At 40.9% G+C, this 27914-nt stretch overlaps 1 protein-coding gene across 14 annotated transcripts in view; it reads left to right on the forward strand.

Moving 5' to 3' along the window:
- The window catches only part of mast2 (microtubule associated serine/threonine kinase 2), a 170643-nt gene that overhangs the window by 56359 nt on the left and 86370 nt on the right, over positions 1 to 27914 (forward strand). Inside the window, exon 1 of one of the 14 annotated variants that reach the window (XM_051375741.1) lies at positions 19688 to 21386. The exons of 12 other annotated variants lie outside the window; for them this stretch is intronic. In XM_051375741.1, coding sequence (XP_051231701.1) covers positions 21348 to 21386 — 39 coding nt within the window. In that variant the 5' untranslated portion in view covers positions 19688 to 21347. Of the gene's footprint in view, positions 1 to 19687; positions 21387 to 27914 lie in introns of those variants that run through there. One more of the 14 variants, XM_051375744.1, reaches the window with a different exon arrangement.

Genomic DNA, 27914 nt, shown 5'->3' on the forward strand with positions numbered 1-27914 from the left:
CCTCTCTCCTCTTTGTCTCTTTCTTTTGTCTTATAGCCTCGGCTCGCATGCAGCCCGTCTGTCGAGCCAGGTACCTTCCAATGTGGGTCAGCCCCGAGTTATTGTTCGGGACTGTAACGAGTCACTTAGAGCTCGAGGTGCAGCCACAGATCTGGGGTCAGTCAGATTCAGCAGAGATGTGATCTCTATCGATCACATCAGTTGAGCAGAAGATCCCATTACTGCTTCTTCTTCCTCCGTGTGTTCCTCCGCCCTCACCCTCCTCCCTCCCTCCTCCCTCCCTCCTTCGCTCTCCCTCCTCCCTCCCTCCTTCGCTCTGTGTGCATTATGTTCCTATCCATCCATCACACTGCTAATGTATTGATCTCTGCCGGAGGTATTAATTATTAGAAGAAACGCCTTCCTGCTCTTTAGAGGAGAGGTGTGTGTGTGTGTGTGTGTGTGTGTGTGTGTGTGTGTGTGTGTGTGTGTTTCCTCAAAACTAACCATGAAGTTTAACCACTGACCCCATTTAACAGAGTTTGTTGCTAGTAGTTGTTTTATATTTCATTACTGAATATTTCACGTCTTTAACCCTTTAACATCTGGCTTTAAAGGAAACATGTTTTATCTTCAACAAGATTAGAGACTAGTTTTCCAGTCATGGAAACACCTGGAAATGGATTAAAATGACCAAATATCTCATAAGAAAATAATCTACGTTGTCCTGGAAAATTTAAATAGTATTTTACCCCCTTACCTCAGATTGCCTACATAAACCTGGGTATATTGTTTAAAACTGGACTCTTTGGTAGAATAAGCTGCGTGGTATAAAGAGTTAAATGTGTGTCAATACTGGGACTGAAACTCCCTGACCTACAAATCTTAATAATCAGGAATTGTGTCACAATATCTGTAAAAATCGATCACACAGCGAAGGAGGAGACGTAGAGACGGTGTCAGCTAACTTTGCTGCGTCGCATAAATGCCTGGAATTAAAGTGGTAAATTCCTCAGTGTTATATTGAGTAAGAAATTACGACCGAGTGTTAGGGCCAGACTAAAAGAAAAAAATATTTATTTATTTATTTTTTGTGGAAATTATGAAAATAAAGTTGTAATATTATGAGAATAAAGTTGTAATATTATGAGAATAAAGTTGTAATATGAGAATAAAGTCGTAATATTATGAGAATAAAGTCGTAATATGAGAATAAAGTCGTAATATTATGAGAATAAAGTTGTAATTTTATGAGAATAAAGTCGTAATTTTACAAGAATAAAGTCGTAATATTATGAGAATAAAGTCGTAATATTATGAGAATAAAGTAGTAATATGAGAATAAAGTCGTAATATGAGAATAAAGTCGTAATATTATGAGAATAAAGTAGTAATTTTATGAGAACTGTCAGTCTGTTGGATCAACCAGCAAAACTGTTTAACGATGAAATGATACGTTAGTTTACCTGTTGACTGTACGGTAGGACTGAGACAAACAGCAGCTGCTGGGCTCAGGCTGAGGCTGCTGATTGGTTGAACTACTCACGTCAGATCTTGATAACTCATTAAAGCTTTTTTTTCTTGTATTATTACATTATTCTCGTATTATTACCACTTTATTCTCGTATTATCATGACTTTATTTTTGGAATATAACAACTTTATTCTCGTAATTTCCAAAATTGTATTTATTTATTTTTCCTCTTAGTATGGCCCTAGTACTCCTCTGCACAGGAGGATTGATTAACGACGCACCAATAAACCAACAATATGTGATTCAGTGGATTCTTGTCAGCCCCATTGTGGATTTTATTACCGGGCGGGACGTTACTCATCCGCCTTAAATACTGTTTGTTCTAAAACTCAACTTCAGTCATTGAGTCGTATCAGGTCACAGCAATCAGTGGAGCATGATGTTGTGTTATTTATCATTTGCCAGCAGTTGTTATTCCAGCCTCCTCACAGCGGGACGCTCATTGTTTCCTGCTCTGCTACATTCACACTCGCTGTGAGCTAATGTCACTCCATAAATAATAACTTCCTACCATTCAGAAGTGATTTGAAGTTATGTCCTTTACCTCACAGATAGGAGATTGACTCCCATTCAGTCCTATGCAGGTGGAGACGGGGGGGTCGTTGAGTCCAGCTCCTGTAGTTCTCATTACACATCGACAGTCCTTTGTTCCTTTGTGTCACATCTAGCCGAAGCGGAGAAATCATCCTTTGGGAGATTTCAGAAACGACTCTCGCCCAGCTTGTTTTTCGTGTCGCACTGCGAGCTAATGCTTTCTGCTTCAGCTCGCTCACACAGCAGACACCAGAAAGTGTCCTGAATCCACAAGTAGTCATTTAAATGCCACTTGGAGGACACTTAGAAGGTAAAGTATTCATCTCTTAGAGCCAGGAGTCTTATAGAGTAGACTGTGTCTGAATGTGAGGAGGAATTAAGGACAGAGGCACATTTTCTCTTCTGTCTTGCTTCTAATAAAATCCCACGGAGTGTTCTCAGACTACTGTCGAATAGAACGTCTGTCATAGAGTCCTTTAACATAACGGCATCAACGCCAGGTGATGGAGCTGCAAGTCAGGATGGAAGAGAAGTTTCAGAAGTTACTGAAAACATGAAGCTGGCAAATTCCCCACCAGATTGTCTGTTTTTTTTTTTTTAATGATATATAGTTATAATCATTTTATATTCAGGACCAGGCTGCAGGGATGTAAAAGCATGCATTGCACCTAGAGTTGAATTCATTTATTTCTTTTAATTCTGTCGGCTTTCATAATAAAAGTCAAGCCTCAGTGGCGCCGACTGTTCATGTCCATGAGCGTATCCATATCTTCGTTCTGTAAATGACTTTGCATTGCAGATATAGTCTTTTATGTGAATGTATGCCCTTTAAAGTTTTAATTAAAGCAGATAATATTTAGTGGCAGCAGTGTAGTGTGTGAGTGGGTGAGTTTCATTTTCAATGATCATAACATGAAAATATGAATATAAACATACAGTATTTACCCTAATATAAAGAGGGAGGAAAAAACTGATATAGTGAAGTTTTGATATTGAATATTTATTGGAAATTGGAATTATTTCTCCCCATACCTTCTGCCCTAATTGTGCATTTATTTTGCCTTGTATAACACCCCTGCTTGTGGAAATACGAACCCAGAAACCAACAATAAGAGCATTTTTTGGCAGCAGACATGTCGAGAACACACCAAGTATAATTTAGTTTGAAGTAAACTTTAAACTTTACCAACAGATTTTCTTTTTTTCCCCAATCAGTGGCTCCATGAATCTGCTCCATTGCAGTATTTACACTCCCATAAATTAAGATAACTGTGTTGTTACTGCGTGCCACCGGCTTCATCTTTTTGCCCAGTAACAATGCTAATGTTACATGGTTCACTGTAGCTCGTGCTGAGTGTCTTTGTGTGTGGGTTCCCCAGAGTATTCCACTCGGCATCGATCACTCCTTTTCCTAATCGATAGCGACCTATATACAGATCAGTTCCCAGCATCCAAGGACATCCAGGCTAACTCCCTCATGGAGTAACCACAGTCTGTCGGCAGTGTAAGACACACAGAGCTGACTGCTATGAGCTCAGTGAGCGTACAGTAATATATGGAAGTCAGAGGAGGAAATATTATTGATGGGAATCAGATGCTCTGCGTCTCGTCTTACCGGGTCATCTTAATTTAATTCTCTCACTTTATGCTTGAAACTTTACTTGGCTTAACTTCCTCTTTACTCTTTACTACTACTATTATTTATAACTATTTTACTGTTTTACCTTCTATTTTATTTCTAAACACCAGCAACTGTACAAGAACTATGTCAAGATAAAATGCAAAAATCTGCCAAATTCTGATTTAAATTTTAAACATTCGGTACCAGCTTTCAGTTCGATACTCGGTACTACGAGCACATTACTTGTTAGATTTGATGCCCATCCCTATTTACAACTTTAAAAGACTAAAACACAATAGCAGCAGGACAATTGATGTACAAGTAGCACAGGTACAAATTCCTTTGTAGATACATTCCCTGAAGCCCGGGGTGATTAAAATCTTCTGGAGAGCAGTTGTTGTAATTCGGGGTGAGATGGAGAGGTGACGGACTCCCGGCAGATCGAGATGAGTTAAGTGCGAGGTGAAGTGAGGGTGAAGCTGCATGCGTTTGGGGGTTCAAATGTTGGGCATGAGGAAATCAGAACAGTAAACTCTCAGAACAGCGGAGGATGCAGACTGACTGCACATCAGCAGCAGAAAGTGAAACTCAGATTCTGATACAGTAGTCGGGGTATTCCCTCTGAGTCCGTTTGATACCCAGTTATACCCCCATCATGTCCTAAATGTGCTTTGATACTATTTTGATCAGTTGAATAAAAATAAACCCACCTCTACAGTTGTTTTAGCTCCTCCTGTAAATTAAGGAGGAGCCTATATCTGTTTAAAGATTGGCAAGTTTTCTCCATTAAAAGCTAGCAGAATTAGCTATTAGCAGTACCTGTTTGCAGTATGAATGTACAGATCACTGGATGACTTTACTGGATTCGTAAAGAAAATGTGTCGTATAATCCTCCGATTTATGAATATTTATTTTGTGATTCAGGGATAATGATTACTCAGGAAGTCACACAGAATAATATCAATATATGTTTCATGTCTGTGTGTTAAGATTTCACTGTTATGACTCAGAAAGAAATTATTTTTGACTTAAATCCCCCCCCCGTCTTTGCATCATATCTCCCACGCCCCCCTCTGGAGAGGCTTCTGACTTTGTCCTGCTGGACATCTGTTACTGACCGTATCCTGTAATTTTGTGATGGAAGAAATGATTAGAGTAGAGGAGCACAGTGAATCATTCCTTCCCCACCTCCCACTGTAATGTTAATCCAAACGATGGCTGAAGCTATTATAATTCATTTCATGCTATTTTCATGGAGTCATTAGGAAACCTTGAAATGTCTGTCAACAGGTTTATTCACGGTAGAACATCAAACATTCAAACATCCGTTCCTTCGTCTGCTGTTAAGAGACTTTTGTTGATGTTGTTTGTTGGCTTCCATTTGCTCCTCACGGTCATCTGTATTCCTCTCTCTCTTAACTCCTAATAGCATTTCTCATCATTTGCCAACAACCTTTATTGTATTCACAAGCCAAAATGTATAAAAAGGAGGCTGAACCACAAATCACAAGTCCCAAACAAATCAGTGCTTTGGCAGCTGGATGGCAAACACCATTAATTCCTCCCATTAGAGTTTGATTAGAACTGGAGATATTTCTTAAAGACTTGAATGAAACTGGATTCTCATCAGAAAGCCTCGACAACAAAGAGAAATGTTGATGAAATAATTCGGAAGAAGTTGGAGAGCGAGAGCCAGTTCAAAATTAGAGGAAGAACACTGGCTTCATCACCTCAAAGGCTCTCTGAAAACCAGCCGGGTCCGTCTTCCTGCTGTGTGCTTCCTCCTGGACTTTGATCTTACTTACTAACAGAATGGTTTCTCAACACTTTTCCCATGATCGTGTTAACAGAACGAGCCGGAGGAAATAAAGCGATAGACGAGGATATTGAGAGGGAAAGGAAGAACGGCAACAGAGAGGATTTGTTCGGCTCACATCTACAGAGGGAATGTTATTGAGCGTTAAGTAGCGAGTCCATGCTGTGTTCCTTAAATCCGCTCAGGGAAATGGATTGATTTGGCCACATCAATACAAAAGCCTCTCCTTTAAGCTGTTATTGGTAGCTGATGAGTTCTCATTTGTTTCCCCAGCGAGCCGCAGAAAACTCTAAAACTCACCTCTGATGAAGTTACAATGGACGCTGGCAGCAACCTGCCTGCAGTGATTGATGTTAATAAGGTTTCTGCTTGTTAGTTAGTTCATCATATAATAAACTATTTCCACAGAGAATACTAGAGTCTGATTGGCCAGGGGATGTGCATTGTCTTCTGGTAAAGGACCAGTGTGTGGGATTTAGTGGCACCAGTTAACTGAATACTGCTCGCCTCAACCAAGCCTATAAGAGGAACTATGGTAGGGCTGCAACTACCGTTTTTAATTGATTAGAAAAACACCAAGGTGATGTCCTCAAATGTCTCGTTTAGTCCAAAAACTCAAAGGTATTCATTTTACTGTCGCCATGTTGAGCCGCCACGTTTGTACAGTAGCCCAGAACGGACAAACCAAACACTGGATGGGGCCTTTTGTGTAGTTTCTCCTACACACTTTACACTTTGAAGGCGAGAGGTGTTCAGTTGGTTGCAACTTCACCACTAGATGCCAATAAATCCTCCACACTGGTCCTCCATTAAGAAGCTGCTCTGATTTAATGTGAAGAGACTCATTTTTTATTTGAGGACTCTAAAGAAAACGGACAAGCTCGTAAATACCTGCTGATGGTTTTAGCCGCTGTGTGTCTGTGCCACGTTACAGACAGATCATCAGACTTCCAGTCGATCCTAGTTTAGTTGATACTGGATGCTTCCTGCATAATACAGACATTCAAACCCTGTCCAGTTCTATTTAAGATGAGGTAATCCAGTTCTGACCGTATCGCCCATCTCTGATGACGGAGGGGAAATTGAATTGTCTTTCCATCTCCCCCCTCCCTCTCTGTCTCTTTCCATCGCTGTTGTTTCTCCTCTTTCTCCTCCACATATCTCCTTTGTGCCTGCGAGCCACAGAAAACCATCCTTCAATAAACCCCCCATGTTGTGTTTGCACTCGCTTCTCTCTGTTTATGTGTTATTACCTGCCGTTATCTCCCGTATGATAGAGCGAACGTCTGACTGCGTGATGTGTGCAAATGTGGGTCTTCACCTCCCTAAATATACACCAGTCACTGCAAGTAAATCACAGTTTATGTTAGTCTGAAATTTTCGGGGTAGGTTGTTCAGCAGAGCTAAATATACTGATTGAGTTTAAGAGTATATGTAACATCATCTCCAGTGTAATTTCATTTGTGTGTGTATCATCGGCTTCCTGGGACTGCGTTGTTCCCAGAGTTGATGACGCAGCGGGCCGTGGCGTCCTCGTTCTTCTAGAAACTCTCAACCTCTCTTCTCATGTCTGTGGTTCAGTGCTGGCAGAAGCTGAGGTCACGCTCGGGCTCGATTCTTCCTAAATTAAAGAAATTATGGATTTTTTTCCAGGTTTGTAGTCCAGAATGAATGACTCGGTTTGAGACGTTGATGAGAGTGAAAATCGATGAGCGTTGCTTTTTCTCTGGTTTTATGGCCTCTCTCGGTTCTCGTCATAAAAGCAGTGAAAGATCTTTCCAACACTTACTGGAAATAAATGCAAGTTCCCTTTAATGGGCTGAGCTCTCAGTCTGCCAGACATTTTATACCACGACAATAAATTTTTTTTTATAAATTAAAAATAAATAATTTTATTTTTTTTTTTTTTTTTATTTTTATTTTTTTTTGTAAAAAAATTTTTTTTTTTTTTTTTTTTTTTTTTATTTAAGGAAGAAAGAGAGAAGAGGGGGGACATAGTGGTGTTTTTTGGTGGGGTTTTTGGTTTTTTTCTTTTTTTGGGGTTTTTTTTTCCCCCCCCCTTTTTTTTTTTTTTTTTTTTTTTTTTTTAAAAAAAAAGGGGGGATAAAAACTTTTTTTTTTTTTTTTTTTTTTTTTTTTTTGTGGGGAAACCAAATTTTAAAATAGGGTCTGAAAGCTAGTCTTAAATAGTTAAATGTCAATAAATTACCAGTTTCCAACTTCTAAGAGTTACTACTCTACTGGGAAGTCCTGCTGTTGGTATTTGAACATTTGAACTTCTCTTTCATCAAACAGTATTTTTAGTGCTTGCAAACGAAATGGTCGCAGTCTGGATTTACCCTTTTATTCACCATAGCTTCCTTGTAGCTTTTGTTCTAAATTTAATTTAGTTTATTTGTAGTAAAGCAGCAATAAAACCTCCTTGCAGTTATAACCTCTGTCAAGGAGATTATATTTTCGGTGCCATTCGTGGTTTGTTTTTTGTTTGTCTGTCAGCGGGAACTTTGTGGAAGGGTGTAGCATCGCCCAAGGAAGAACCCATTCAATTTAGAAGTAAAGTCACAAAGCGGATACGCCACTTATCTATAAAATGAACTGAATTCGTCATGCAGAGGTGAACCCACAGTAAAGAAAAGTGTGTTAAATCCTAAAAAGGAAAGATGAATACAGCACTCCCATTTAACTTGTTAATACCGCCACACAGACGTTTCGGGGAAGACGCCCTTCTTCAGTCTGTAGTCTGGGAATTTAACTATGAATATACACATATGGGATTAATTATAGGTTATCACTGCCGTACAGATACAGCAAGGTTTGTAAGAAATAAGCAATCAGGGATGTGATTTTTCTGGAATGGTCTGCTTGAAAGTGTCTTTCTAGTTTTCATAATATTTCCATCAGAAGTTAAAATGCAGTTTATTGCTTACAGAAGAGACTGGAAGTATCCAATAAGCAATGCCACTATCAATACCAGTATCAATATAACCTTAAGATATATTAAAACCTGATATACTGTCATATTATTGAATATGAATGTATGATATATACTGGAGAAACTTCAGTAGAGGTCGGTGCTCCATGTTTCTATTTATCCAATCATATTGTGACCAGTCATCATTTGTCCGTGTGCTGCTGTGTTGTTGTTCCCTCTGTCTGTTTCCACTCTTAAACCCTCACATCTCACCATCATCCAACAAACACCAGCTATCTGCTCAGCCCTCTCTCCTGTGTTGTCTGCCTGGGGTCCAAAACAAAGCTGTCTGTTTGCACTGAGGAAGGAACGAGGACAGAACAACAGCCGTCTGTCCGTCTGTCTGTAGGAACTCACTTTCAAACAGGCTGCATTGTTTGTTGTCGCCACTGAAACGTCTCCAGCGTGGCTCCACTGAAGGGACAATAAACTCACACAGAAGTGCTTTGACCAGAACGAACACCGTTGCCAGCAATATTTTGAACTGAGTTTGAACCCACACACTCAAACACGCTCACACATTTTACACTTTACACATCACAAATGTGAACTTCTGCGACCTGCTAGTTAAACGGCAAATCCAACACACATTTACAAGATAGGGATCAGCTCCAAGCAGCGTGCAGAGAGAAGATTGGACCTGGTCAGCCGCTGATAAAACAGCCTTCAGCAGCACTTTTAAATAAGCTCAGCCTGTCTGTGTGTGTGTATTGTTAAGAGCTTGCTTTCCAATCGGCCTTTTTCCCCTGACAGTAGAAGTAGTGAAGTTGAAGTCCTGGTCAGAAGAACCAGACCAGACTTCCACTGCAGCTTGTGATAAGACACCACTTCACTCCTCCAGAGCTGCTGTAGAGCTGAAGAGACTCAGATACTGCTGCATGCTCTCTCAGTTAATGTTTACACGCATGTACAGTAAAGAGAAACTGATTTCTCCGACTAAATTCCTCCTGGAGAAAGCGGTAATCTGATTTTATGTCCATGACAAAGACGGTAAAGGAAGGTAAAGCTGTGATGGTATTAAAGCTGCATGAGCTGCATCTGCAATTCAATTAATTGACAGATCGATTAAAGAAACTTGAAATCGGATGCCACTCATACGTTGTGCTCTTCTTTAGTGGCAACGCTCACCATTTCTATATACTGGAGTCAAGAGCACGGAGCTGCATTAAACATTGGATATCTGAGGATATCGACTTCAGTGTTGCATTACCGCTCTGTTGGGGTTCAAGAACCTTTGTGAATCCACTTTCAAATGCATTCGGGTTTAACTTTCAGCATCTGTAAGTGACTAAAGTTACACATCTAAAGTCAAAATATAATTGAGATCACCTTTTGTTGACTGAGAAGCCAGAAGCGCTGAACTTTTGAGTGTCTGCAGTTCCTCTAACGGCCACTTGAGGCTCCAGCAGTCAGTCAATCTCCATATTAAAATGTCCAACTCAAACAAACATGTTTACAGCCTGGTACAAAAACAGTTTTGGTCTCTGTAGCTAATTTCCTCGTTCATGACAACATCCATTCAGCTCCACTTCTTTGCCCGTTGTTGGATTAGCCGGTTGCAGCACTGCGAAGATGGCGACGACACTGAGCTTCACAACAGCTCTTCACAAACCTGTGCAAGTGTAATCATACAGTTTATATGTCAGCCTAATTAATGTTCACAACCTGTAGTTAATTAGTTCATTAAATGTACCTGACACATTGAAATCTAACAGTCAGTTCATTTTGTTTTTCCAGGTGAAGACACTCTACTCTGTTGGTATTGTTGAACTACAGCAACCTGCAGTATACTCAGGGTTGTGTGGTGCTGTTACAGAGTGATACACGATGTTTGGCTCGCACTAGTTTGCAGAGAGCATGTTAACTAGTGGCTAAATTACAGTTTATCCTTCAGGAAAGTTATTTACGGCTCCATATGATCAAAGATCGCTGCTAGCTGCCACCACTTGCTACCAAAATGTTTTTTATAGTTTCCAATAAAAGCTTCATATCTTCTGAGCTTAGCATCGCAGTGTTTTATGAACCTGAAACTATTAAAACCCGACTGCCCTTTACTCTTCCCCCCTTTTCTTGAACTGTTTGCAAGGTCTTATGGGTAGCTGTGGACCGAGTTCAGGACTGGGAGGGAGTGAATTAACTGGTGCCTATAGGTCGATTTAACCATGAAATCATAGAAGTGAGGAAAAGTCAAGAAATGGGACAACATTAGTTTCTGTCTTCACAGCTTGTCCTCTGTCTCTCTACCCTCGTTCTCTCCCTGTCTCCCTCTCTCCCCCGTTCTCTTTCATCCGCCCTCTCTCCCCATCACTGTGTAAAGCTTGTTCCGGCTTACTCAGCGTTTTCTTATCAACCCCCCTCCGATGGGGAAAAAGCTTTATGCAACGCTGTGTCCTTTTCATCCCCTCCTCCTCTTCCTCTCACTTTCCCACTCCCCACTCTCTCTTTTTGCTCTTAAGCTTTGATCTGGTCCGGGCTTCATCACAGAATGTGAAGGCTCGATCTCCACGTTAGTAAAAATGTGAGCGCAGCCTCTGAACGCGGCTTTCAGCAGCAGAGTGAGAGGGTTCTGAGGAAGGGTAGAGCTGTGATAAAAGCTCTTTTTTTTAGGGCCAAAGACTTGAAAATTGAACCTAACTCGACACTTTTTATGTGCTTTACTGTGGGAAAAATTGGCTTTCACTGATTAAAACAGGTAGTTGTAAGACAGCATAAGGCCGGATTGAACCACCTTCACAGCTCTTTGCTTGTATTCTTGGGCACGTCCAAAATTATCTTTTTGGCTAATCTCCTGATGGCAGGAAAACGGAGAACATTTTTCAGCCAAAATATTTTTATACAGCCATAAAACTGCATCATGCCTTGTTTAACTAAAAATAATTACCTCAGCTTTTGAGCCTATCTGAACGTTTTGAGCTTCATATTTCATCCAGTGTGTCAGGGCTCCTGCGTCATTCACACACCACCTCTCACTGACTACCACGACTTTGCTCTTCGTCTTCATGTTTTCTTTTAGTTGGTTTAACACCAGGAATGTGTTGCCATCCCTAATAACATGTAATGCACAGACAGACATTGTGTAGAAAGCACATACATAGCAGCAATAAGCTTCTTTGATTTGTTTTGCTGACCTCCCAATAGGTACGGTGGAATAATGAATGAATAAAGAAATATTGCTCTATTGAGCCATAGTAACCATCAGTAATACTGACCACAATGTAAACAGACTGGATGTTATTGATTAATAACATCCATCCTAATAATAATAATATAATTTTCTCAATTAATCGTTAGTTGTTGGTCCATAAAATGTCATAAAATGGTAAAAACCTGTTTCCCAAAGCCCAAAGGTGACGTCCTCAGATTTCTTGTTTTGACCACAACCCAAAGACATTCAGTTTACTGTCATGGAGTACGAAAGAAACCTGAAAATATTCACCTTTGAGAAGCTGAAAACAGTTTTGATTATCAAAGTAGGCGGCAATTAATTTAATAGCTGACAACTAATCGATTAATCGACTAATGTAAACGTCTAAAACTACAGTGTGTATTCTAAAATGTCAAGTGTGTCTCATTTGTAGTCAAAACATAAGTCTGTTGCACCTTTAACCACTTCAAGAATCAATAAAAGGTGTGGTCACTGTGATGTCACGGTGTACTGACACACCCTGGAGTACACGTCTACATCACTGCACTGAGGCGGGAAGGTGTGTGTTAATGTGACGTAATAGTTACATAATTCTGTAACTTAGTTGGACTAGGAGGTGAAACATTTTGGTTAAATATCTTCTGAAATAATTTCTGTTCCAGTGACATTTGGCTTCGTACACAAGCATTAAAATATCCTCCTCCTCTTTTTCTGTACGTAGCTGGCCTCATTAAGCTGAGCAGAGCCGCCGTTACTGACTGCCTGCTTCATAAAGAAGCGTCTTGCTGAGAGATAACAGCGGGACTGAGAACTCATTTCCAAGGCTTGTGATTATGTAAGGTCAAAGCCTCTGTGTGTGTGTGTGTGTGTGTGTGTGTGTGTGTGTGTGTGTGTGTGTGTGTGTGTGTGTGTGTGTGTGTGTGTGTGTGTGTGTGTGTGTGTGTGTGTGTGTGTGTGTGTGTGTGTGTGTGTGTGTGACGTGCCCGGATTGATTTAGCTTTTTCCGAAGATTTCCACCTCCCTCTCCTGTCATAGACGGACTCGACTAACGCGGCGTTCCCATCGGAGCTTCGTCAGTCTGCAACAAACACCGCTGTGTTTAATTCATGCGGGCTGAGCTTCCTCCTGCTGTCCTGTCTGAGGAGGCTGACACACACATTCAAACACACCGTCAGCACAACGAGCAGGCCGAGCAGCACGCAACCTGTCAGCATAATGCAGAAACACAGACACACACACATAGTCAGCTGTCATCTCAATACGCAGGCCTCGTGTTTTTCTTCCTCAGACCGGAGTGGTGTTCACTTCTGTTTGTTGTCTTTCTCTCAAGCTTCTCTTTACTCGTCCATCTTTGCAGTGGACAGACGGTGGGTCGAATGCAAGAACACTATTCTTATCTTAACTTTCTCCTACTGGGATCAACGAGTGTGAGCCACGTCAGATATTTCTATAAATCCTAAATACCTGCGTAAGAATGATAAATACCACCTGCACATAATGGAGCATTCATACCCCGATAATCCCATATAAGGCTACATAAGGACTGCTCCGTGTGAAAGGAAGTTCATTCATTATAATGGTACATAAGAGTAAAAAGAAGAGTGAGAGTTCTCTGAGATGTTTGGTTAGCTAACGTAGGGTTGCAGTCTTTAAATTGTGTGTTTAATTACTTTTAGACTAGTCGACCAGTCTAAATTTAAACATTTGGTTTAATCAACGGCAAAATGAGTTGCCAGGAACCTCCCTCATGTGAAGAGAACCCATCAATAGCCAGTTTAAAGACTATATGTTGAATTTAGAACTATTCTTTAATTCAAACAGGATGACGCCAACATAGTTATGAATTTAAATTTAAATATGATGATTTAAAGTAATGCAGTTTACATTCCTTAAGTGAAAAACGTGTGTTTGGATTACAGCGCACTAATTTGCACATGGCTCATACGAGTGTCTGCACCTCATAAAATGGTGAATTGGTTCTCTTAAATCAGCCGACGAGCCTCTTAGAAAGGAAAATATTCCTAACAGTGGCTCTGGCAGGAGGCATTGGCTTTTGTTGTGTTTAAATGATTGTCGCTAGCACTCCCAGTTGAGTGTATCTGAGCGGAGGTATCAGTCGGGCTGTTGTCCAGACAGACGGCCAGCTGGCTGCAGGACAGTCAGACTAACAGTAACAGACTAACTCATCAAGCTGATGAATGAAGAAACACAAACAGGAGCTCTTTATCTTTGCTCCTTTATTAAACAATGTGGATGATGGCCTCGTCTGCCACGACAGCCTGTATGTGTGTTAGTGTGAGGTTTCCTTTTTGTGTTTCTTCATTGTGTGACTTGGCGATGAGCCTATGACAGACGTGAGTTAGTGTGATCGTGACTGTGCACGTCTGCAGTTTGTGTTCTGGTCAATAGTTTCTAATTAAGCAACCAAACTGTAAATAAAAGGAGGGTTCCATTAAAAAATGTGTACAGCCCTCTGCGGACGGAGAGCTGGGCAGCAAAATGAAGGACCGCTTGCTGAATCTACATATTAATGAAGCTTTGGACAAGAAACCTGCATCACAGCTGTCACTAAAATATATACTGGAACCTTTTTACACTGCAGCTGCACGCTCGATCGCGTTCGATCCAATCCAATTCATTTTACAACATAATTCACTATAGTAAGAATCTTATTCAGCACAAAAAACAAAACAGTGAAGACTAAAAAATGAAATAATTTTCATTATGAGTTAATCTGCAGATAATCTTCTACAATAATCAATTTATAGTTTAGTCTATAAAATGTACGGTTTCTAAAGCCCGCAGCGAGGTCATCACTTTCATTGTTTTGTTCAACCAACAGTTCAAAATCAGTTTATTATCAAAAATAAAACAACAAAAAGCAACACATGTAGAGTCTGTATTAAAGAAAATGGAGGCATTTTTACTTAAAGTCACTTTAATCAACCGATTATCTATAATAATAATCAGATTACAGGTACATTCAGTAAAAATAGGGATGATTAGCAGGATTGCAGTTTTAAAATACATCAGATTCTCGTTAAAAATAAAAATTAATTTTGTTTTCTAAGGTTACATTGTTCTGTTGTCTTATAAAATACACGTTATCATATTTCAATTTATTTCTGTTGTCTTTATTTGCATATGTGGTATTGAAATAATCCTCCCAACCCTGTCTGTCAGATATATATCATAAATATAATTAATTAATTAAATTATTAAAAGCAAAAGTTCAGTTCTCTTTGCAGTGTCTCCAAGAAAAGTGCAAAAATACAAGTAACTTTTATTTTTATGAAGCTGCAAGTTAAAGACACAAACCTTTTTAAATCCTGTACTGTGAAGCAGCTGTAGGTATGATTTAGTTAGCCACCAAATGCTAACCTGCAGCTTCATAAAAGTTTTAATCTTGGCACATTTTTGTCAGCGGACCATAACATTAGGGTTTTGTAGTGTGTAGTTAAAGTGTGTTTATAGTGCGGAATTCTACCTTTTAATCTTTAATTGTCTCTGAAAGTGACCTCACAGTATTGAACGAGCTCATATCACATTTCATCCATATTGTGCAGTGATACAGGCGTACACGATCAAACAGTACATGGTTGTCTCGTGTGTGTCAAAGGCTTTAGCTTCTATCTTCGGCCTCTGCCGGTCAGAGGTCACATGTTTCCATATCGTGGCGTTCGACTGAATGATACTCTGGAATGTGACACAATAACATGGCGGTGTAAACGTGTCCAGACTCTCCAATGACTCTAAGTGTATGCAAAACACCTCACAACCATTTGACTTTGCAAACGTTCAGTAAACGCCACGATAAATCACTCCGTCTTATGGGATGTCTTTACCCAAACATGTCCGAGGGGCAAGTGTGTGTCCACCTGTTCACCTACTGTCAGATTTTGGTTGTTAGTTTGCTAACAAGTAATAATTTTACTGTAGTGTCTTTGCAGTAGGGCTGCACACTTGTGGCCAAAATGATGATCACGATTATTTTGATAAATACTCAGTTGTAGTTCTTCATGTAGCAGCTCACTGTGGCTCTTCCTTCTTCTTCCAATACTTCCTGACATATTTCAGACTGATCAATTGTCAAAAAATGTGTCAAAAATGAACATTGTCTTGTTTCGTGGATGCATTTTTGTTGAACGGTGGCGGCCAGTGTCGAGCTAACTGACAAACACTTTGCACTTCCTGTGATTATCTTACTTCAAAACTAAAGTCAACCCGCCAGTTAAATGCTTTTAATACGAAGCTGTAACATCAGGAAATCAGCATTTTTTCATTATCAGATTAATTGTGCAGCCTTTCTTTGTGCTTTTGGTTTCATGCGTTGTGTTGGTGCCATTATTGAAAGGCCTTACAGGCTCCTGCAGCTGTTGAAGCTGTTAAACAGTAATACACCACAAAAATCTATCAAGGAAGGGAAAATATTCCGATTTTAGCTGGTAGCAGATTGACTGAGTTTTCTTGCTCCACTGTGTCTGTAGTCTCTTGTAAAGACTTGCAGAAGGTCAGGTAACTGGGTCTCTGGTTTTGACAGGGCTCAACAAGTCTGACGCCGTCAGCTAAAAACAGACCTGCCACTATCTGAGTGCTGAGTGTTTGTCTGGTCAAACAGGCAGGGTGCGAGGTCAAAGAAACCAGAGTTATTGTTTCTTATTTCTTTTTTATGAGACTCGGAATAAGAGAGAGAAAATGCTGTTCTTGGCAGTTCGTCATTGACAGCGACGGCCGGGGCCACCGCTTCAATTAACCTCCAATACGGCAGAGACATAAAACAGAGCCGGAACGGGCTTTTGGTTTAATTAGTTGTGTGTGAAGCAAAAGAAGAAAACAAGGCTTCTTCTCTTATCTCTCTCTCTCTCTGTCTCTCTCTCTCTCGTTCACATCATTCTTTCTTCCTTCTTTCTCAGGTTTCTGAGCGTGTTATCTTTCACGGTGTCTCTTTCTGTTGCTTAAGATAAAAGTAACATAATCCAGCGGTTCCTTTATGCAAAGTACTGTATATAGCAACGGTTAAGCTCAAGGCCTGTATTCATCAGCTGGTAAAAGTGTTTTTAGTTTTAGTTTTAGTGTAGTTAAAAATATACTTACATTAAAGAGAGCTCGGGAGGGTTTTTAAAGCGGTGAAAAGAGCGTACACCGACGATGTGATTGTCTCATTGCTCAGATTTTTCAGGGATGGCAGATTTTCCCCTTATGAGAAGTTGTTTCTGTAAAGCGTTTTTAAAGAATAGTACTAGTGGTTTTCTATATTTCTCCTCTCCAAAACTAACAATAAATGTATCCTACTAAGAAGTATTGTGTGTCTATCCTGTTGCAGCCCACAAAAACTCAATGATTCGAGTCATCAGTCAGGAAAGTCAAGTTGCATTTTGTCTGTCGAATCTTTGCACTTTTGCTTTTTAGCTGCGTTAAGAGAAGCTTGTGTGGCGTGTGTGCATTTTATAACTGAACTATGAGCAGGACGCACACCTTTACTTTCTCTGACTCTGGGAATCTTGTGTTTTCGCATCGTAGGTGATGAAAAAAGACTTTAAACCTTGAGGTAGGCTAAAACATGTGACCCATATAGGCGTGATTCCACCACACAAACTGCTAATAGGAGTTAAGCGTGTTCAATTCTGAGACTGGTGCAGCCCTAGTTTATCCAAAGCCTGAAATATCTTATTGTGTTTTGACTTGGTCTCACATACCCCGTCCTGCTGCCCCAAATACTCCAAGTTTAATCCGCTGCTGGGAATTAAATAACGTTTGTGAGCATCTTTTGCCATCAAGAAAAGTCTTGGTTAGCACTCACGCCATTAGTTCCTCAGATGCCGCTGAATCGTCCAAGCCAGTGTGGTCTGACACGAGTGCGTAGCTAGAAGCCTGATGGATTCTCATGTGATCCCAGCTGCCTAGCGAGGTTAAGAATTGTCTGTCTTTTAGTGGGTGTGTTTCATTCCCAGTACTTGAATAAATGTCCTCACACACTGAGTAAATGCAGATATGACCGATATGCGACAGGTATGTCGGAGCCAATGAACCAGCTACTTATTGGGGCCTCTGTGTGTTTGTAGGACCAGACGGTCAAAAACCAGTCAGTCAGTAAGCCGGTGTCAGTCGGTCTCATTGTGGCTGTGTGAACATTCCTCTGTGTGGCCCCTTTGGCCTTTGCTCTCATTAACACAGAGGCTCTGACCAGGAGCCGGGGGCCCGACAGAGAGGGGAGGGGCCTCGCGCTGTTTCACCAACATTACTCAGGGTCTGGTTTCTCCTCACAAAGACAGAGCGGTCCGAATCCGAACCGACTGACCCGTCCGCAGACATACTGTCGCAGTATATGCAGTCATGCACCAGCAGACAGACACAGACCAGCTCCTTCTCCCCTGCAGCTGATAGAGGAGTAGTGCTGTTTGCTTCTTAGTTATTCTACCCACCCATCCCTCCTCATTAACAATCTCTCATCTCTTTGTGAGTCATCAGCACATCGCTCTCTGCGGAGCGTAGGAGGACACCAGCCACTCTGCCTTCTCTTTCCCTTTCTACCTCGAAATCCTCTGCCTCCATTTCCCTTTGTATCTGTTTATCTGTCCTCATTCTCTACTCGTCTCTGTCTGTTTCTTGCAGAGGAGGCTCACCAGTTAAAAATAGTGTCCTGGATTTTCAGCATAGGCTGTTATACATTATCTATCTTCCTGTCTTTATGCAGATAACGTTCAACTCCAAAACAGAACAAATAAGTCCTGCAACTAACTTACTTTCCTTATTTATCATCTAATTTCAGTTGGAACAATTGCTTCTTTTGTCCAACATGCAGAGACACTGACTTTACGATGCTTTGTGAATCATTCAAAGAACCACTGAGGTGTGGCATATTTTATGTGGCCAAAAGTATATGGACACCCCTGTGCACTTCGGCGTACTGTTGGTCTGGCTCTGTTTTTCTTAGTTTTGGCCTGCTTAGCAGCATACAGGGATATTTTTAGTGTTCTTCCAACTTTGTGTTTGTCTGTTTCCTGTTTCAACATCACAATGCCTCCCAGGCACAAAGCCAGCTCCAGTTTGCTGTGGAAGAACTTGACTTTACCAATGCCTTTTGGTGCAGTGACACAGAATCCAGCGAGGTGCTTGGTGTTCGATCTGCCGCTTACAACATGGCGTGCGGCCCATAAACCTTTACATATTATGGCATTACATTAAAATGTGTATCATAACATTTGATGCAAGAAATAGTCAACGCAGTAACAGAATCTGGATTCATATTTGATGAGCACTGGCTAGTTTTACAGTTTGATTCGAGCTTTGTGAGCGAAGCGCTGGATGGACATAATTAGCATAACATTGAAGTTGTTACTTTATGCAAATTCAGATATGACGAAAGGTCAGCTTGGCGTGGCGTATTCACCATGCACCGTGCAGCCGATTCCCTGCTCTCCATAGAAAATAATAAGGATCTAACGGATCGGCGGCAGTGCCTCTGTACCATTTGGGGTGAACTTAAAAGCCGACTGCGAGACCAGATCACCCAACATCAGTGCTGGACCTCACTGCAGCAGGTTCAACATGTGGTGGAACACCTGAAACCAGAAGAGTGGAGGCTGAATGAACATTGTTTTAGGATGACATGTTCTGTCACATATAGCTGTAATGTCCACATACTTTTGGCCATTTGAGAGGATGGAGCCAGTGACTGTTGAATAAGAAGAGACCTGCCTGCGTTTGAATTCATCGTGTTGAATAAGTAATCATCTAAAGCCTCTGATCAGTGCACACATGATTAATTCATCCGTACACAATAATAAAACATGAACCACAGAGTGCTCTGTATGTGTGTGTGTGTGTGTGTGTGTGTGTCTTGTTTTGATTAGAGCGAGGCTGTGGCGGCAGACGCTCTAGTGCAGAGGAGTGAGGGAGTGGGGGGAGGCGGAGCACTCGTCCTCCCTCCATTCATTGCGAGCAAAGTCTCTGTCTTCTGCTTGCGCCTGATTGGCCGCCTCCGCAGAGAGAGAGAGCGGTAGAGAGAGAGTGAGAGCGTGTGATGAAAGAACGGGGGAGGAGTCGGAGCATGTGAGCATACTGACACATAAGAGAGGGCAAAGAAAGCAACAACAGACGAGACGGAGAGAGATTTGAAGAACAGGAGGAGAGGAAGGAAGGGATCTGCTCAGAGGCCACATCTGTGCTTCTCTCAGAGGGAGAAAAAGATCTCCACTCGTCCTCCCTCCCTCGTTCCTCCTCTTGTGTGCTCTAACTCTCAGCTGTGCCGGATCTCCTCCTTCCTGCAGCCTTCTGGAACAACACCAAAGATTGAGAGATGCAGGAGAGGACGCAGGCGAGGATGGCGGAGATGAAGAGATGACTAGTTTGTGTGACAGGTTGCGTGTGGAGTCGACAGTTGTGAGTGTGAGTGTGTGTGTGTGTGTGTGTGTGTGTGCGCTTTAACCAGATGGAATCTGGCCCGGCCGGTTGGCATGGAGATGGATGCGAGGTGCCTCCTCACTCAGTGGACCGCTGCTAGCAAACAAACAAGCTCTTGTTTTCTGTCTACTCTCTCTGTCGCCAGGCGAGTCCAGCAGCTTTAAGCGTGGGCAGTGTGTGTTATTGTTTTTTTTGATTCCCTTTCTCTCTCTCTTTTTTTTTCTTGTCCCAAACAGAAAAAGTGATTAAGCGAGTATACAGGCCATTTTTCTAAACTCTATGGACTCTCCCGTCTGTCCTGATTGACACCCACAGTGAAAGAAACTCTTGGACGCTGGCTCCCTGCGTCTGTTTTTTGCAGAGATTTCGGGACAGCTCCGCTCTAATTAAGCCAGAGGGTATCAAGCTGGTGCCTTCCCCATTTATGTTTTGCCTCCCTCCAGTCCTCTTCTCCCTCCCTCCATCCAACCCCCTAAGGCCCCATTGTCATCATTAATTTCTATTGCGAGTCGCCCATGAATAATGGAGGCCGCGGAGTCTCCTCTGGACTAGTGCCTTAAGGGTGGGAGGCATACGTAGAAGGAGGGGACAAGAGAACGGAGGGTTAGACAACAGAAAGAAGGAGAGTGTACAGTCTCTACCTCTGTATTAGAGAGCGGTGGAGGGGTGTGTCCAGTGCTGAACGGATGAATGGAAGAGCGGCCGACGGAGGCCGAGCTCAGAAACGACACGTGCTCTGACTGAGAGAGAGGAGAGGAAGGTCCTCAGTCGTTTGCATACAGGCCGCACCTTCCTCTACAACCAGCTGGAATAAACAAAAGACATAAAGGAAGGAAAAATAGAGGAGTGACGGAGCCAAAATCAGAAGACGGCACCACTTTTCCCTTTGAATTATCTTCTCTACCGTGTCTTTATGAACATTTGTTGGAATGATTCAGAGATTGCCAAATGGAATATCAGTGAAGTCTTGAGTTTCAGTGTGTTTTATCCACTTTAATTAGGAACTGTCACTCATTTTGACACCAATTCTCTTCTGAAGTGAACCTCATCTGCTCAACTAGAGCGTCTAAAGAAAAGGGAGGCTTGCAGAACTTTTTACAGACCTGGAAAATGAACAGAGTTTTGAAAAAAGGACAGTCTCTTAAATATTGGTAGACTTACTTGGCAACTCAATCTCTGTTGGCATGGCAATTTGTTGGCAGTTGATGGACAATGAAAGGAGGAGCAAGGAGACTATAATGTAACTTCCTCCGTGTGGACAGACTTCCTGGAAAGTGCCTGAACTTTGTAGCTTTGTGTAAAAAAAAAAAAAGAAGACCAAAAAGATACCTGATCTCACAGAATCATGGATGACTCCAGTATTTTGAGGCGCAGGGGACTGCAGGTAAGAACCAGTTTGTTACTCAACAGTGGAGCTTAAGGATTTCTCCGTAGTTCACGGGGTCAAAGGTCACGCTTTTGAGAATTTGACTCAGAGCTGTCGATTCAGTAAAGGGTTAAAGGAAAGAATGTGTGCAGGAAAAACACATTCAGCATTTCTTGTTCTGAGATTTCTGTACACACCTTGAGATTTTTTGATACAGAGTCTTTGTTCAAACACACACTGGAACACTCACCCTATCACGTTTCCAGCTGATATTAGGAAAGAAAGCATACCAGCACTCTTAGCACACACACACAGCTTCTCACCAGAGCTATCCAGTTTCTCTCTGGTTATTAGTAAACGACGCCACAACCTAGTGATCAACAACAAGCCGTCACATATCAAAACACACCGTCATATATATTCATATCAGACCATGTGAAAAATGCATACATACATAAAACTTACATCAAAAGAAACATACCAACGTATTCACATCTTTTAGCTCATTATCTCGTAATCAACTTAAAGAGCATCTTAATACCTTGTTTTATCTTTAACACAAAAAATGCTTCAGTGGATGAAGTACCTAAAAATAAAGAAAACAATGACTGTCCATCTTAATGTTAAATGAAGTCTACTGTACTAGTGGCTCAGAGAGACTGGTGTTGTTGCTAGCATCTCACATGCCTGGGTTTGAGTGGAAATCAAAACTTAACTGCAGCTTTCATATTACTTGTTTATAATCACCCAGTAACATAATAAACCAATGATCTGACTTGCTGATAACAAAGATGCTTACTGGAAATATATCAGAGTCAAAGTATACATTTGGAAATGTAGTAGAGTAAAAGTGAAAATTGACTGAAATGTAAAAACAAAAGTAAAATACAGATACACAAAAAATACGTAAGTGCTGTAACAAAGTGTTTTTGTTTTGTTAAATTACACCATTGCAGAACTGTAATTTTATTCAGTTATTAAGCAAAAAATGGTCCCAGCTTCTTAAATATGAAGATTTGCTCCATCTCTCAGTTTCATGTAATTGTAAACTGGATATCTTTGACTTTTGGACTGTTAGTAAGAAAAAATAAACGTCTTAAGATGGCGCCTTGGGCTTTGGAAAGTTGTCAGGGGCATTTTAAATAATTTTGCACACTCAGGTATCACTAAAATATTGATTAGTCAAATAATAATCAGAATTATAGCAAGTGTTGTGTCCAGAGGCTAGAGGGGCTTCAAGGAAGGTTTAAAGACCACATTAAAATCTATACCATTTCATAAGTGATTTGAAGTAAATAAACTAAGCTTTGGAATAGTTATTTAAATCAGTATTTGATTGAGAATGCGAGTACATTGAATGATAATTAGTATTTTATTCTTGCATATGCCATATTGTCATCCCAGTTTTGTGCTTGCTGGGTTTCAGGCCTGGAGAGCCTCCAGAAATGTTGAGTCAGCAAACACCCCCCAACCCCCTCATCCACCCCGGAGAGAGGGTGGGGGGAGAGTAATGCATGTTTGAGTCAGTTTTAGCATTCAGCCTCAAATAACCCCTTTCCCATGAGCCCCTCCCTCACCCTCAGAAGGAGGAGAAATCAGGATACAAGGATCCTTGCAGAGAGATGCTGAAACACTGTGTTCTACATCAAGTATTTACAGTGTTTAAATAGCTTTGTGTGGAGACGAAGTAGGCCTCGAATGAGGACACCAGGCAGAGAGAGATGACCTGGATTTGCTGATATTCCAGGACTTCACTGCACCTGTTCTATCTAAGACTTTAACTTACAGATACAGGTTTCACGATGTGATTCGATACTACATTTACACAAAATATAACAAAGTCTCTTCATCTTTATTCATCTATCATTAAATTTAAAAAATGAGCATCGCAATGATTGACAGGAAGATATAATTGCATATCGTCAGTGTAGAAATTAAAAGCTGTATTACCAACACTTATTATAAAAAGAGATAGTACCCAGACTTGACCCTTGAGGTACACCGCAAATACTTTTTCTTAAACCTTCAACCAAACCAAACCAAACTCTTTCTTGACCATATTTCATCTTACTCTTATTTTTTCATTGTAGACTTTAATGCAACAGTACTTTGTTTCATGTGATGAGTGATGTTTTCATGCTTTAAAAAGCTATTTTAGATCTTCACCGTTAACGGAAGTGTTTATAAGTGACACTCTAGAGCTTGGACGAATACTAATAGACTAGCATAGTCGAGATGTCATACAGTAGATGAAAGAATCTCAACTGATAAGCACCGTCTGTTGTTATGCAGTGGTTTCTTGAAGGATGTCGTTTAATGAACACATTCTCATGTAAAATGCAAGGCTTTTTTTTAATAGTTTATGTGAGAAATGTTCAAACATCTGAAGCTTCATTCATAAACTACAACTACAGGAAACATACTCCATAACTGTCTGACGTTGTAATAGGAGTGGGAGTCTTGCGGTGTTGATGTGTATTTTTTGGAGACAGATGATCCCTTTATGTGAAAACGTTGCCAAGCAGACAAACTGAGGCATTGATTGACAACTGCATATTTGTTTGTCTTCACACAGCAGTTCTGTCTGGGCCTTGGTGTGTTTGTTTGGAGGGCTGTCCTCTGGCACGTTTTGTTTCTGTAAAGCCCTTTTTGTGGCTGGATGCCCGCAGTTGGCAACCAACACAGTCGGCTGGACGGATTAAAAACATGACCGACGGTCTGAAACCTCGGCCCCAAGAGGCTGCAGTGTTGAAGTGAATGAACTGCACACTTGTACTTTAGCGATTCTTAAAAGCTGAGCAGTAGTCAAGCTAAAATGGAAAAATTTGTCCCAGTGGTGGAGCTGGAGGAAGCGTTATGGGGGCATTAAAATCAAAAGGCTTTATCCTCTGGGGAGCAGGAATGTCTTCAGGAAATTCCATGGCCTTTAAGATTGTTATATTTCTGGTTTTAAAGTGAAAATGACCCAAAGGTCAGGCCTTCAACTAAATCACCCTCTGGAGTCCATAAATGTCTGGAACAGCTTTCATTGCAATTAGGTCATTAGTACTGAAGACAAACTATCATGCATCAAATTGTTGGTGAAACGGACATTTAAGCTTGATGATGGCACTAATAGAAAGGTCAGGGGAGGTTCTAGCAATCTAAATCTAGCCTGTGGTTGTTGAGATTATTGTAAGAACAATAACACAATTAATCGATTTGAACAGAAAATAAATCAGTTTTAGTAGTTGACTTGATCTAATAAAGGCCTGAAAGTAATGACTATTTCCATTAACTATTTCAGTATCTATTAACAAATCAGTTATAAGTGCTTCATGAAATGTATCATTAGTTAGCACTCTAGGTGAGATTTTGTGTGCTGGACAGACGGATGGTTGGGACACCAAAACCACACAGACTTCAACATTGAGGATTCGTCTGTCCTTTGCGTGTCCTTGAAACCCTTTCGGGTCACGCATCCTCTGATTAGCTTTGAGGTCAGATTGCATTTAGCTTTGAGGTCAGAGGTCCGGACTCCATCAGGACTCCATCAGGCTGCTCTGATGGACTTGGGAATATGGAGGGTGCGTGGTGTTTAAAGACCAAACAGAGAGCATTACTCCATCACTTGACCTCTGCTGTGAGAGACGGTAAAGACAAAATGCATTTAGGGCCAAAGATCAAACAGCTAGCGAGCATGCTTTAGCTTCTAGGTCACTGAAGTGGGTTAGTGCTTTCTATTTGTAGATCTCTGTTTCTGTTACAGGGTGTGAGGGGGGAATATGGAGGGAGGAAGGGGGTGAGGGACAAATAAATGGCTCCAGGCTGAAATGCTAATGACTGAGGAACACAAAGGGGAAAACAATAAAACAGCTCTGTTCAAGACAAGACTCATTAGTACAGTGGGCTTAAGTGTCTGTACCATTAGTGCTGGCCGGGTTTGTAATGCCTCTGAGGGGACTGTGGTTGTGCTTGATGGGTGAGGTTTAACTGTTTATCGTTTTAACTACAGATCGCCTATAAGCTCTGATATATTTGCTTTTTACTGTGTAAGGACAAGCTGCTATGATGCGTTGTTCACATGCTTGCCTGCATACTTTTACTGGTGTTCATTTCTGAGGATGTGTGGCCTGAATGATTAGGGTACCGATCATGCGCTTGCAGAAGCATAATTAAGCAATATCACAAGCTTTATGGTGTCTAATATCTCAGGGTTTCTGTTAAGATGTTATGACACACAATTGGTTTGAATTTATTTGAACACATATTACAACTGTATGTCACCATATAGGAACCCATAGCTTAAAGATTAAAGTATAAGACATTCACTCTTACCCCACCAATTCCGCATATCCTTACACGTAAATCTTTTCGGTTGATGACATTTTTACGAGCACTAAAGCTAAGGGTACCGAATAGCAGCTGTCTGACGAGGTTGTACGCCTCCAGCTAACGTTAGCGAGCAAGTCCACAGATATGTTGTTGCTGTAGAGTTCAACAGCTGTTTTTTACAAGAAGCACGTTGCTTCTCAGATGCTTTGTTCGTAGCATACAACATAACATAACTAGCTTAGTTTACAGATAGTTAGCTTAGTTTACTTATAGGTCAAGCCAATATTGGAGCGCCCTCTGCTGGATAACAAGGCAAGCTATTTCAAATAGTCTGTTGCGTTTATCTTTAAACAGTCAATTTTGAATTCAGTCATGTCATTACACTTTGAAAATTAACCACGCTCAAATAAATGTTCTAATTTCGAATAAAACATGACAGTCCTACTACAAACCATCTTACAGTATATGAAAACGGCAACAAATCTACAGTGGTAATCTTGACGTATACCGTAGGTTATAAGACAAATATTGATTTATAGTTGTACAGTTCTTTCACACAGTCATCTTCTAGTTTTGTTCTTGATTAGGGCTCACTATCAAAAGATAATCAAATACTCGGTCAGATTCTTAGTTCTTAATCTTTTAGCAATATTTTCTGATCAAAATCACACAAGAAAAAAGAAAAACCGTGAGTTTCCAAACTTTTTACCTGAGAACATGTTTAACTTTGGACTTTTTAGACTGTTATTTATTGTTCTTGTATACAGACCTCTGACATTTTCATTCCTTCAACTAAGAGACTGAAAATCATATTGGTATCAGGACCAAAGCTTTATTACACTCTTGCTGGTTCTGCAGATGTTCCCAAACAGTGTCACACGCATTTAAATTGTAACTTTTATGACACAGAAGCATTGTACTGCCAGTCAGTTTTTACTAAAACCAGGTGAATCATTAACAACCGGATAAAGTGTGTATACTTTCTAGTTCCTTTTGAGGGATGGTATCATTTCACCTTTATAGTCCCTGCTCATACTTAGCAGATCGAAAACCCAGAAAGTCATCCCACAGCTGGAGGGCCTGTGTTCTGGCCCGCTTGCTGTTACGCGTCCCAAGGTAAGCGAGATAGTAACACCTCCCTGTTTCACTCCTGCACCATGCCAGTGCCTCCCCTAACATATAATGCAACAACAGAGTGCATGAAATAGCCTTTAATAGTGAGGAATGAGTCTCTAAAATACGTGCATGTACCTCAGCTTGTGTGTGTGTGTGTGATCATGTGTCCTGCTGCAGTGTGAGAAGCAGGATTAGTGCTGCCATTCACAGCTCCAACAGCAGCAGGCATTTCCCCTTCCAGAAACAAAAGCCTGTCTGTTCCTGACTGTGTATTAAATCCAGAATCTTTATCGAGGCTCCGTGCTGACATCAGCCTGTCTGGGTATCCAACGCTCACGCCATCGGCTCCTATCAGGTGGCATCTGCTTACATCCCAAATTGCTGTCACATGGATTTAGAGACGATTCTTCACTGGCATACTCTGCTTCGTGTCTGCTCGCTCAGATTTCAGGGAAATGAAATACAAGCAGGTTTTGTGATCTCCGTTTTCCTTAGGGACTATTTCTTCTGCATAAAGTAGTTCCTCCGGAAAAATAATGTTGACACTGTATTATCCAGAGTAACAGGGAGTTCATTTTCCCCTTACGTACATACTCAGAGATGGTTATTAAAATTTAAAATCAAATCGAAACTGTGTGCATGACTAGATACCAAAATATAACAATAAACATAGTTTTTATTAATATTTAAAACTGAGAAGTTGCTGCAAATAAAGCTGCCGTAAAAGCAGAGTGAGCAAGAGTGAATTAAAGAGTGTTTTCTGTCTTTCCTGCTCGTTAATCAACCAGCGATGCAGAACGCAGGGTCCAGAGTGAAAGCTTCTGTATGGTAAACATTGACAGAGGCCCAGAGGGAAGGATACCACAGTCACACAGCCTTAAAAAACCTTCAGTCACACTAATGCAAATTCTGAGAAACAGTACCAGCTAACACGATCATATTCCTTTCTGCTTTTTATGGGAGAAAATAAATGTCCACCAATTAGAATTGATCTAATTGAGTGATCTGAACATCTACACACATACAGCTTATTAATGATCAGATTTCTTCTTGCTCTAGTTGATGAATACATGCACAGTGATGTTAATCGTATGTGTAATGAACACTTAAACTCTC

Source organism: Dicentrarchus labrax, unplaced genomic scaffold (genome assembly GCF_905237075.1).
Source record: "Dicentrarchus labrax unplaced genomic scaffold, dlabrax2021, whole genome shotgun sequence".
NCBI classification, from domain to species: Eukaryota; Metazoa; Chordata; class Actinopteri; family Moronidae; genus Dicentrarchus; species Dicentrarchus labrax.